This window comes from Hippoglossus stenolepis, chromosome 13, assembly GCF_022539355.2.
Source record: "Hippoglossus stenolepis isolate QCI-W04-F060 chromosome 13, HSTE1.2, whole genome shotgun sequence".
NCBI classification, from domain to species: Eukaryota; Metazoa; Chordata; class Actinopteri; order Pleuronectiformes; family Pleuronectidae; genus Hippoglossus; species Hippoglossus stenolepis.
This window is the reverse complement of record NC_061495.1, coordinates 6157233-6171039: the sequence shown is the minus strand read 5'-3', so window position 1 is coordinate 6171039 and position 13807 is coordinate 6157233. Positions and strand designations below refer to the sequence as shown.

The 13807-nt window shown below is 41.3% G+C and overlaps 1 protein-coding gene across 4 annotated transcripts in view; it reads right to left on the bottom strand.

Annotated features, from left to right (window-relative positions):
* Positions 1–10670: 10670 nt before the first annotated feature.
* The window catches only part of epb41l5 (erythrocyte membrane protein band 4.1 like 5), a 33641-nt gene continuing 30504 nt past the window's right edge, over positions 10671–13807 (bottom strand). For 2 of the 4 annotated variants that reach the window (XM_035174431.2, XM_035174432.2), the window contains exons 24-26: positions 13642–13704; positions 13242–13381; positions 10671–12498 (exon numbers count right to left, since the gene is read on the bottom strand). In XM_035174431.2, the coding sequence (XP_035030322.1) occupies positions 12429–12498; positions 13242–13381; positions 13642–13704 (273 nt within the window). In that variant the 3' untranslated portion in view covers positions 10671–12428. The remainder of the gene's footprint in view (positions 12499–13241; positions 13382–13641; positions 13705–13807) is intronic. The other 2 variants (XM_035174433.2, XM_035174434.2) reach the window with 2 other exon arrangements.

Here is a 13807-nt window from a genome sequence, read left to right as displayed (position 1 = left end):
CATCAGTGTCATCGTCACACTCTGGTTTTGACCCATGTAAATCTGCAGTACATTTACTGAGCTGCTGTTTGTTACACTCAAACACAATCTTTTCTTTTCTAGGGCTACTTTCTACATTGCAGTAATGTTTTAATGTAATTAACATCAATTTCACCAATAACTCAACAATGTAAGATAAAATAAGATCAGATAAGCATCCGGCCACCAGGTGGCGATAAAGACTCTTTGGCTTCACTTTAGCCGAGCTGTCATGTCGTCCATCTTTATAAACAGTCTGGAGTTGACAGCAGAGGCAACAGGAAACAAAGTATTAAATTATGATGTGATTTTCACTGAATTAAATCTGTGCACAGTCGAACACGTGTCAGCTTGTGTTGACTATAAGGAACGTTTTCAACACAATTAGGATGTGATGCATTGAATTAAATGAAACACATTTCGCTTTTTTGATTAATGTGTAGCAGGGGTTAGATGCTTTTAAAAAAATGTTGACACACTGGATATCATGGGTTCATACCGCACTGAGGATAATAGTGAAAACACCCAAAGACTATTAAACAGCGTGAGCTAATTTCCATCCAGCAGTTGTCAGCAGCTGCACAGCGAGAAATGAGCTTGTGTCACGTTGTGCTGACGAGGAAACACTGTCGCTTTTCTACGTCACGATTATGGAGGAAAGTAATGCAACAGTAATAAAGAATAAAGTAATCACATTACAACTTTATGAGGCACTTTTTCAAATGAAGGCAGCCTGACACTGGAGGTATGTTTTACCATGATATCCAGACTGGGACCAGTATGTGCAGTGTCATTGTCCATAGGAAAACCTTTTTTTTGTGCGTCAGTGGTAAATTTCTGCACCATCTCCGTTTCCGTCAGAATAACTGTAAGCGAGGACATTTGCATATGTAAAATGTGTGCGCACGAGTGTTGTTTGGAGACGCGCGTGGGCTCGTATTAGTTTGAGGAACAAAGCGCTGGGTTTTAACTGGGGCATCTGAGCACAGAAACAAACACATGACAAGGACAACAACACTGTCTTCAAAAAAACAAGCAAACGCCAAAACTTCCACTTCCTCTTTTGTGCTGAACCATCAAAGTACAACGCCTCTATTTCCTGGGAGTGGATACACACACACACACACACACACACACACACACACACACACACACACACACACACACACACACACACGATGACACAACAATCCACCAAACTTCACACTGACTCATTCTGTGTGTTCTCTTTATGGTTCTAATGATTAATATCCTTTGCTCCTCTTTTCCGTCCTCTATGAAAATCTCTCAGGCTTTTTATCGTCTCTCACAAAAGTACATTTGTCAGCCACTTAAACTTCCCTCGCTTTCACACTTATGTTCTGTTGCCCTTCAAAAGTATTTGTACGTGTACTTAGAAACTTCTTGCAATTTCCTCTATAGTCTGAATTTATTTAGTTTGTGAGGTTCCAGACGTTCACACAGTTTATAATTTGTTCCTTCTTAACAGATGCAGGAAAGTTTCCCATATTTTGTACATTTACAAGTTTATAATATTAGTTTGTTGGGTTTGCTAGAATATGTTTAAAATTCTGTGATTTTGAAAATATGCATTATTTCTCTCATATCATATATTATATAAAAAAGTCAAGGTATGACACATAGATTTCGCATTTACTATTTTTTTTCTGGTAAATTCTAACTAGGTTTTTGATGTAATAAAAACAGGGTGAAAGTTCATCGTTGATTTGTGATTGGTTTCCCACACCAAGATGGCGGCACCTGTATCCGTGGTGTTTTAGCTACAACAACAGGTGGAAGTTGAGACGTGTCGTCCATCTTTATTTACAGTTCATGTAGATGACATTTTATCGGGCAAAATAAGTGCAAACATTTGTGTGTGTGGACCATGGGTGTGTGTGTCATGACATTTCCTCATTAATCGATAAAGTTTATTAACAAAATGCACCAATAAACAAATGGTTGGAGGTATTTAATGAGCTCTTGACTGCATGTTGAACCCTTAACAACATGTTTCAGTATCACTGTTACGTAAATATCTACTTTTTTAAAATCTTTTTTAGATCAAACTGAGTAAAAAATATAAAGAATCCATTTCGCTGTTGTCTCGGCAGATGGTGTCTCTGCGGCACCGCCACTGAGATACAGAGACCCTTCTGCATTTAGGCCGGCAGACTGACAGAATTACACTTCGCTAATTAACTTGAATGAGGCAGCTCGACAATCTGTCTGTGTGTGTGTGTCTGTGTGTGTGTGTGTGTGTCTGTGTGTGTGTGTGTGTCTGTGTGTGTGTGTGTGTGTGTGTGTGTGTGTGTGTGTGTGTGTGTGTGTGTGTGTGTGTGTGTGTGTGTGTGTTTACTTGTATTGCTCATGTTGTGGGGACTCATCTTCTGTTTGGTGCAGAAAAAACGAGTCGCTCTGACTTAAATTGTTAAATTTGAGGGTGAAGACTTGGTTTAAGGTTAAGGGAAAGTTAGGTGTACGTTATGGTTACGATAGGTTTTCAGTAAATAAAAGTCCACTGAATGAAAATGGAAATAAGAAAATAATAAGTAATATAAACACTTTGCAGACGGCAGTTGCCAGTATCATTAATGGTTGTTATGGGAACGCCGTGCGCTGTGACAGATGCACAACTGGCGATCGGCGTACGGCAAACCACAAAGGACACGCGTGGATCTGGAGGAAGCGCTGGCAAACAGAAAGATGAGCAATAACAAAAGAATAAAAACACAATAAAAAAAAAGCACAGTGGATGAACACATTCACTGAAGAGAATAGATCCCAAATGCCAACAGACTGGAACCAACATCTCAGTCCGTGTTCTTCCACCTGATTACAGACAGAGACTTCATCAACTGCAGACACTGAATCATCCACATTAATATGTAAATATAAAGATTTATCAGCTGCTCTAAAATGTGCCTCTATTAGGAAATACAGCAATAAAGACATTTCATTGGGTTTTACTGACTGACATTTAACTTTATGTGAAGCCATTGAGTTGAACAGAGAGAATATAAAGCACTCAATTATTAATCTGAGAAGTGAATGGATTCATAGATGTTAAAGTCTTAACACTGTTACCAACAAGTCTACAGAGCTGAGAAACTGGACCATGTGAAATACTGTGACGTCAACAACACAACATTTCTTGCCAAGATATTTTGTGATATAAATCAGCAACTTGTTCTCTCTATGTTAAATAATTAACTCATAGTCTACAGGTACAAGCTTGTTATTCGCTGCACTTGATAAAATAGAATCCAGCTGATTTTCAATTAACAGCTTCTGCTTAGCAACTTCAAAAAGTGTCTTACAATCACTCTCACCTTTTACAATCTCTGCTGAAGGTTTTGCTTGAACTTGAAGTTTTGATTGTGGACATGGTAAACCCTCTGAGTTACTGATACCAATATAATCTGCGTTGGTTTTAGAGAGGCAAAGTAAAAAACGACTTTCCTCTCGTACATCACAAATCTGACAATAAGCTCGAACCTGGTGTCTCTGCAGTTTGACTATGGGACAGTGATTATGCACAGGAGGTGATAGCAGCAGCAGCCGAGCCGAGCGGAGTATTGCCGGGATGGTTTCATCGTACTGAACAGTTTCCAGCAACAAGCACAAAAACTACAGAAGGTCCAGAGGGAAAACTTGACTCATTTACCACCTGTGCTGCTTGAAGCTGAATGTACAGTATGTACCAAGGTGGACTGGATTTATATTGAACTCATAGTTTGAAACCTGTTATAGGAATGTAATTACCTGCTCATAAAAGCTAGAACTAGTGGTCACACACTATATTTACAGTTAGTTTGATCTTTTAATGAAAGTATGAGCTTGAAACCAGAGAAGTTAGTAGGTTTGTTATTTTATTAACACAAACAGATGCAAAATGTGTTGACATCAGCAGTTGTGTTAAAAATAAATAGTCAATTAGTGTCAATGTGTTGAGGTAACCATCACTTGAATGCATGTGTTCCTATTGTCACATTATGTTTTTAAATAGAAACACAGGCATAAGATATACACACACACACTGCTGGTTTTGTTGTTGTACAAGCTATGTTGTACCATCATACTGTCTTTTGGTTCGGCCGCCCGTCTGTAATGAAAAATCTGTGATAGAAATTTCAATTAATTAATAACAAAGTCAATCAGGCGACTTGTCAACTGGCAAAAAAAACAAATCAAAAATCAGTTTGAGTTGTTTACCAAATGAAGCGGACGTGAGAGATGTGTCTTTTCCACTTTTCCAGATGTGCTGCTCGTCTCTGTTTTATTTCCCTGTGGACCGAACATCTCCGGACTGAACCTGCCGTGGAACAAACATCACCTCAGGCTGTGTCGACGACGACTTGCTGTAACAGTGGATGTACACAGTCACTGTTTGTGTCCCACTTGCAGAGCTCCACTCCTCTGGAGCTTCACATCTTCCTTGTTAGTGCTCACTAACGACTCCAAGATGTCAGCGCGGCTCTGAAATCATTCATATACTGTAACGCTCCAGCCTAACAAGGTACAACGCAGCAATCTGGACCTTATAATTTGATCGTGTGCGACATCAGTTCCAATACTTTCATCAGGTGCTAATGATCAGAGAGCGGCAGGGTGAGCTCTTATTGGTCGGTGCCTGAGGAAGAACTGAGTATTATAGAGGAGAAGACGAGATGATGAGAGTCAGTGTGCAGCATAATCTATTTGTGTGTGTGTATTCAAGTGTGTGCACACAAGCCAGGTGTTTGTGTGTCTGTGTGTGTGTGTGTGTGTTGGCTTGGTGATGTGCAGTCCCGTCGGCATGTGGGATGATTGGCAGCGCCTGTTTGGGCATTGTTGATAACACACAGGAGGGCAACTGCCACAGATGAGCTCTGTCAAGCTGTCTGCCTGTCAGACACCCACACACACTCTCCTCTCTCTCCTGCTCACATCAGCACGCACACACACACACACACACACACACACACACACACACACACACACAGCGTGCACGCACACCAACCTACAACTTCATTTCTTTCCCGTTCACTCTTGCACTGGCTCTTATTTGTGTTAAACACACATAATGGCTCTGTCCGCTCTTAAACACACACTTCTCACAGGCCTAGAACCCCCCCTCTGTAGGCACACGCACGCACACACGCACACACACACACACACACACACACACACACACACACACACACACACACACACACACACACCTGTCAGCCCTGCCCGTGGCCAGCCATTGAACCTGGTATCCTGATAAGAGCAACAACAGTCCTCTCCTCTGCAGGGAGAGACTGTCTCATTCATATGCATTTCATTTCTTGATGTGTTGGGGAATCTCTGTCACTTGTTTGTCACTGTGGACGGCTTGAAAAGACCGGGTTGACATTTGAAGGGGCCACATTTCAATACAGCAGTTGGAAATGGCACCGGAGAGCGCGGCCATATTTGTATTGTCTGTGGCATGAAGCTGGAGTTTCACTTGAAAGAGGAAGAATTACCTCAGGGAGGCTCCCCCACTTTGTTACTGACGTCTTTTGTCCTCACCTGAAAAAAAACAGAGACAGGAGCTCCGGATATTTATGATATATGTATAATAAATCAGATTTTTTTTGCAGAGTCATGTTTGGTTTTGAAGGCTGCTGAAAAACAATTTCCTCCTGCTGTTCGGGGCCGGCACTGAATGATGGAACAGAAAAACGTTGATGAAGTGAATTGGCAATTTGCTCACGAGGCTGTGGTTTCTAAATAACTAGTAGAACATAGGTACCAGGGGCGGATCCAGAGGTGGGGCCAGGGGGGCACCGGCCCCTCGTCTGGATCCGCCCCTGTATCTGATTGGCCCCTGAAATGCCCCTGTGCTGTCAGTAGTCTAAAAACAACGAGTCACTTATTAACAATACAAACAATAATTATGACAATTTGTTAAGAACTTTAACTGAAGCTGTTTTGAACACGGAACGATTTTCACTGATGTGTGGCTTCGAATCAAAGCTATGGAGCTAACAGTAAACAAGGAAGTGTAGTTAGCATGTGTGTGTGTGTGTGTGCGTGTGTGTGGTTGTGTGTTTGGAACCAACCACCTCCAGATCTGTGTGTGGTTGCTTCAGTCCAGCTGACTGCTGCGTAACAGGCAACACACAATACTGAGTACATGACACATTAATAATTTGCTTTTCATAAAGAGAGACACTCTGCTGACATGGAAACTGCCAATTAAGCACTGTGGTCTGCATGGGGTCTGTTTGTGTGTGTGTGTGTGTGTGTGTGTGTGTGCCACTGAATGAGAGAGAGGGCATTGTAGTTGTGTGTATGTGTGTGTGAGTTCTTGAATGAATAATGAGGCTTTTTACTGAATCTGGCATATCTCTCCCTCTCTCTACTCTCACCACACACACACACACACACACACACACACACACACACACACACACACACACACACACACACCTACAGTACACACTTACTCAGAGCCCTTTAGGGATCAATTACCATTCACTCATGTCTTTATCATCTCAAAGCTTCAGCCTCCTTTACGCAGCCTGTTGAAAGTGGGAATGTTTCACCTACATTCTGCTTTTCTTGTTGTTGTTCCACCTTCAGGTCCAAACTGCAGAGATGTGTTTTCTAAAATCAGGGGCAACGATATCCTGGCTCGGTTTGGTTCAGTGTAAACAAGCAAGGGCGGGATAAACATAACATAAATCGAGCAGGATCATTGTATAGACGGAGGATTCTTCCTTTTAAGGAGCCTCAACAAAACACACACACACACACACACACACACAATTCTGTTTTTCAATACAATGTCGGCTATGTTGTTTCGTATTTGCTACTTTAGGAGATATCATCCACTGCCATAGTATTTTAGTAAGAAAGGGATGTATTGCATTTTCATATCCAGATGCTCGACCATTAGTTTGTCTTTTTTGGGATGAAACTTTTCATCAAGGTCAGTTTATTGTGGAGAAACAGGAAACTTCACAGTCACAACAGAGATAGTGATGGAGACAGATGCGAGGGCAGGAGGAGAGAACGTTTCATCAGCCTCGGGATTTTACCCAGACTGAGAACCTGTTTTAATTAGGAACAAAAAAAAAACAACAACAACTCCACTAGATACAGATTGTCATTTTTTTCCTAACTCAGATTCAACAGATGAAAAAATAATTTGATCGTACGTGTCCAAAAATAATCTTTTGATTTTCTATCTCATGAGTAATTTCCATCCTTAGTTTTCTTTGGAACACAGAAACGAACATGTGCTCATGTTCATCATCTTTCCGGTGCAGGAAATCATGTGCTGCAGTAAGTGGTGGGAAAAACAACAAAAAAACGGTGTGTGAGTTTTGAAGTGAAAGACATTCAGATATAAATACATATAATACATTTTTAAAAAGTACATTCTTTGAGCTATGACATATTCAAAAAATACCACAAGTCACAACTGGGCAACTGAAAAGCTTTTTAGAGAATTTGTTGTGAATTCATGAATAACATTAGAGTCTTGCTAATGGCCTCTCATGGCCTCAGTACAATGGCCCCACGTGAAGGCACCTGTCTTATGTAAATAACATACAAACAACCCACCAACCTCTGGTGAGTTATTACTGCAAAACAGATGCACTCAGGTTGGAAATAATGACATTTTTACTGTTTCTTTTACAGATTTCATGACGACTGAACTGTAAAAAACCTTCACTTCTGATCATTTGTTTCCTGTTCATATCCTCTGCTGATCTTTATGGGGTTAATACTGTAAATCAGGCAACTGGTCATCAAGTCTTTAAACAAGGGTGATGGTTTAACCAGAAATACAGATGTAGCAGTTCTATTATCCAACTTCAAAGAATATGAAAAAGTGAGAGGGGACATGTAATATTAGCTTTTTCGATGGATCTGAGACACCAGGGCACGGTCCCGGCGCCAAATCCCCGTGAATCCACCCGGGGCTTTGAGCATGCTTAAGCAATCATGACCTGGCATAAGGTCCGTGTACGTAATCAATTATTGGTTTGGAAGGTGGAGGGAAAGTCAGACCATCTGCTGAGGGGAGCAGTCTTGGCTGAGTTATTGAGCTGTGGGCCGTTCTCTCGTTTTTAATAATGGTCCAAGTAAGTATTGCTCTGTAACGTGGACCAGTCACAGTCATTCAATTTCTCATGACGATTCAGAAACTGCAGCAGAGTCTTTGCTTTCACTGAGGTGCTGAGTGAAGGTTGTGTAATGTGACGTGACCACGAGGGATCCTGACCGAATCAAGTCCGGTGCTTATGAGACAAGAACATCAGCTCTGAGGTCCTGGTTAGGGTTAGAAGTAAGATGTGAATTGAGGTTAGGTTAAGGTTTTGATTAGGCCAGACAAACATGTGTGCGTTTGTGTGTGTGAGTATGTGTGTGTGAGTAATCTCTATCCTCCAGCTCCTTGTTCTCCTCTTCCTCCAAAGACATGCGCTCAACCCGACATGAGGAGCAACACAAACAAGCTTCCACATCACGATAGAATCAGAGGATTATTGGACTTCCTGGTATAGAGGTGCAGAAAATCATTATTAACAATAAGACATGAATAAATGCATGGTTGTCTTAATTTCTTATCAACGAAGAAAACAACAAGTACTGCCAGTGCCAGCTAACTCTTTGTTAATGTCGATGAATGGTGGTTAAAGGTCCAGTGTGTAAGATTTATTGGCAGAAATTGAATATAAAATAATCCTAGTGATGTTTTCACGTGTGTTTCATCAAAATTTTACAAATTGTTTTCTTTATCTGAGAATGGTTCCTTTATTTTGAAATACTTAATATCAACATCAGGAGCGGGTCCTCTCTACGGAGGCCGCCATGTTTTTTACAGTAGCCTCAACTGGACAAACTAAACACCTTTTGAGTTTTTATGACAACTGAAGGCTGCCCCAGGTTCTCTTTAATGTACATTGACCTTATAACTAACCAGCCGACCTTCCTATGTTCTACAGAAGTTGCAAAGTTAGCCATAGTAAATTAAAGTGTGCCATATTTGTTTTATTGTACCATCACCAGTTGGTTTGTTCATGACTAGCACTTTTTAAAATCAATTTCATCACAGTATTGGACGCATTATTCACAGGAGCTTGGGATACGATTCTATGCAGTTTATTTTTATTCTTTTATTTTGGCTCTGGGTTCGTTACTGGAGCTGAGGCCAGCAGCTTGAAGTGATATGGCTCAGGACCACCATGGTCCTCCACCACAATGTCCGCCTGACTCCCCCCTTTCCTCTGGCCTGGTCGGTGTCAATAAATATAGAAGTTAAAGAAAGACTGTTTTACGGCTGTTCTGAGAACAGAAAGACAGAGTTGGACCAAAAGGCAGATCAGAGAGTCAGGAATGTGTTCGGTCTGGTCCATAACAAACATGTAGTCGTTCATTTGTCTTGTTTTAAAGGGAACAGTTGATTTGTTCCCGGTGATGAAACAACCGAAAAAATGATGAACTGTTCATTTGTAGGAAAAAAAAGAGCGAACCGTGTTTTGAGTATCATTTATCATTGGCACACTTCCTCTAATACAGACCCACTCTCACAAAGAACCTGATTAACAGACTTTCCTGAGCTAACGAGAGAATGATCTCAGACCTGGATGTGATTAAAAGATTTGGGGAAAGTAAAACCAAGGAGGGAAATATTCACTGAAATCCTGTTTCAGTCTGTGATGATTCAGTTTGTGTAGATTTCACATGTTTCATAGAAAGGATCCACTTCATGTAGAGCAGTTATTTTAAATGCAGCTCCAGAGAAGCCGGATTCAACAGGGCCCACGTCTGTTGAATGCTTTACAACTCTATCAGTTACACATATTATTATAAACTGAATTGTTACAAGAGGAAAATCATTTGCTCAACTCTCCCCCCCCCCACTAAAGAGGTAAAACATGGTTCTGTGCTGCCATCATGTGGTCAAACTGGGTAACATACAGTAAAACGTCTGTTACGTCTCACTGGGACATTTGAACAGAACAGAACCATTGCTCATGTTAGCAGCAACAACTGTACAAGTCTAAATGTCTCTGCAAAAAGACCCGGCACTGTGTTCATTTGTTGAAAATAAATTTGTAATTGTCATAGACTGTGTATTATAATGTTATCTCTAAATTAAATTGATATAAAAATCAACTGTTCTATCCACCTTGGTTCAGCTGATTTCTTAATTAATCCTTTATTCAGCCCAAATATTGCAAACTGTGGCGTCTTATCCTGCCAGATGTGGTTTTTAGGGTTATTAATTATTTTAATGGTTATAAAAATTAATAACACTGTAACTGGACCTTTGGTGACTACACTAAAATAGAAGGGCTCCCAGCGAGTGCATTCTAACGTGAAGGCTAATGCTATTTTTTAAAGCTCCTATAAGTTAATGGGTTGTTCCTTGGCTCATATCCCACCCTCCCACAAAGTTACAAGAAAATGGGCTCAGTAGTTTTTGTGTAATCCTGCTAACAGCAATAAAAACATAAGGTAACTAACTCAGATCTGAATATCACATCCAGGTTATTGTCTCATGGCTCATTTCTCATCTGGTCCAGAGAAAAGTAGAAAGTCTGATTATCTAGTGAATCCAACAGTAATAACAGAAACCATTTAAACACGACCGGAATAATAAAGTAATGAATAAAAAAACAACTGACTCCTACTGTAGCAAAGCTTTACTGAAAGATGATGAAGGTATTCCAAGAAAAAAAATATACAATAAAAGTTTATATAAAAATGCATTTGAGATGTCACAATGTGTGCCCCCCCCCATTCAGTTTGATCAGTAACACAGTTCCTACTTCTTTTGTAATTAGAAAACACCTCGATGCTGAAATTCTCCCTAGCGCGTAGTAACAATACTGCCAACGTCATTTTCAGAAAAATAATATATATAGGTCTACTTCATATCTACAGCCAGGTGGCGCCATTACACTGACGATACATTGCAACTGAGCGCTACAACACTTGTGGACAACACGTAATATTCGAACAATGACACTGAGTAGTAGCATAAATAACTGTCACGGCTAAGAAGACAATGTCAGAGAGTCGGCTTCCCTTGTTCGAGACGTAACATCGTACTAACAAAAACTACAGACAACTTGAACGAGGCTCCACACTCACGTAGCCTATGTGGTTGTTTTCTTAGAAATGCTACAACTCTACCATTTAGGAGTCAGTGTGACAGACTTCATTAACAACGTGTAGAATTAGGCCTCAATTACCCACATGTACAAAAGTTCTCCTCCAGGTTTTCAACGTATCAGCAACAGAAAGTGATAGATTTGTTCTGTGGCATCTCCAGCATTGATAAGATGACACATTTTGAACACGCTCATTTACATAAGGCAGGGTAATAGCTACAGCATGTTAATACTGGCAGTCACCATCTATAAAAGGATGGAGATACTGTCTAGTGAACTCAGTTATTAACATAAGATGACTCAAACATTGGACACACTGTCCACGATGTAATCCAGCAATGACATGTGTTGCATTTAAAACTAATGTGGGGGAATAAAAATCCAGTCATGAGAGAAAGTGTTTTGAAGAGAAAAACTAAATTATAGGACAAAAATGTTGAAACTTCATATTAAAAACCCATGAGGGGAGTTTGAGATGTTCGTTCCCTCGTAACTCTGGAACCAACATGTGCAGATTTCAAATAAAAACAGCAAAAATAGACACATTTAAGAGCAGGGTAAAAAAAAAAAAGAAAAAAGAAAAGTTGATCATCATCATCGTCCAAGAATTCTTTCAAGGTCCAGTGTTGCCGCAATTTTTATATCCAGTGGAAAGTTTCACATGTAGAATTGTCTGGGTTTCAAAAAGGGAAAAAAATAATATTGTAGTGTGCTACAAGTTCAGTACAGCATCATATCCACGTGTTTCATCTTGTGAACAGTCCAGGTGCCGTTTCATCTCTTAGAATAAACATTTCTTTTTTTTTAAGAGACGTGTCTTTTCAGTCCTGTATCCAGTGTAACGCAGCAGCTGTACGTGTGAGCTCAGAGCAGGGATCCAGTGGTTTAAAACAAGAGAGGAGGGATGGAGGAGCAGCACTAGAAGAGGCAACCTACCTGCTTTTATACAATGTACCTCCCAGGGTGATAGGATTTAAACTCTACAGGAAAGTGGTGCTGGTTGTGAGACTGAGGTCGGGTGGAGTGGATGGATTACAGTAAATGGCAGGTCGCTAACAGAGCTGCTAAATGTTGTGTTAATCGGTTTACAAAACTAAACGTTGTGTCAGTGTGGGTACTGGACACTGTGGTGCCTGTCAGCTGCCTCCTCCTTCCTGTAGTCCTCTCAGCCCACAGTGTTCAGCACACCTGCTCCAGCTGTCCTGTGTGTGTGGATGGGTGACGGGATGAGACGGGGGGGAGCGGTCGAGGCGGCTCCTTGTTTCTTCATCAGAGCTCAGTGGTCAGGAGACCTCTGGGTTTGGCCGCATCGTCCGAGGCTGGCGGTTGACCCCCAATGCTGTGGGACACGGGGGGGAGTGGCAGGACGGTAACATTATTGCATCAGGGACAGAGACTGCTTTTAACCCCAGTTAAGACCACCTGCCTCTAAAAGTCATTGGATTGCTGCGTAGTTCACACTACACGACTTGCTGTCTTGTGATCGGGAGCCTAGCAGCTGTTGTCCCAACCCGACTCTGATGCAGTTAATAAAAGCTACTCGGAGTTTCTGTTACCCTAACCCATGGTTATTATTATTATTTCCCAGAGTACAGACGTGCAGTATAAAAGAATCAGGGGACACCTCAACACTACATGAACCTTCACCCTGTCCTGCGCTCTGATTGGCTGGAGTTGTCGCAGACTCCAACAAGCCAGGCTCTGTAATCGTGGCAACTGCTGATTGACTGAAAATCATGTCGTGTGAACCAGGCTTTACCAGTGCAGACATAAAACACACACTTGCATGATGGTTCTGGAAAACACTGCTTTAAAATAATAAATCTATAATTATAAAACATACAAAAGCAAACCTATGATTAAGAACAGGTTAAATAATCAATCAGGTAAAACGTCCATGTGGTCAGGGACATAGCTGACATCATTCTACATATTCATGTTCTCAGTTCTCACTGTGTCCAGTGACAATAGTTTAATTTGGGGATTATAGCTAAAGGAAGCATTTTCTTGTTTGGCCAGCAGGGGTCAGCATGCTACAACACCTGGAAAACAACCTGTTAAGTGCTTTGGTTCAGATTTTACCTGGCGGAGTTGGTGTTACGTGTGTGAGCGAGGTGGGGGAGGGCTGGGGTGAGAGCAGCTCCCCCGTCTGCAGGGAGAAGAGGGGTGACCTTAGCATGGGGGTCAAGGTCGAGCAGGCCGTTAGTAAAGACGCCGGGATGCTGCATTAGAAGGGGATGAGGGAGAAGGCAGGAGGTCAGTTTCTACAGAGCGTCTACATCAGCCAACGTGTTCAGCAACTAGGCAAAGTGTTAAAAACAACCTGGGACAGTTTAGGGGCAATGAACACAAACCGATAGAATTAACTACACGTCACAACCCTCCGAAAGATTATGAAAGAACATGTGGAAAGTAAGAAACAGGTCGACACAAAGGCCAGAGAGAGAAGAGACTGAGGACTGAAGAGATTCTGAGCACTCACAGCAGTTGTTGGAATAATCCAGCGAGGCGTGATGACGGGTTTTGGCTGCTGCACTGGTGGTAGCTGGAACAGGACCAGAAAAACTTAGTTACCAATTTACATATCTGCATTTAATTCTTGTTCGACCCCAGATCACTGACACACAGGTGTTTTGATAAATGTTACA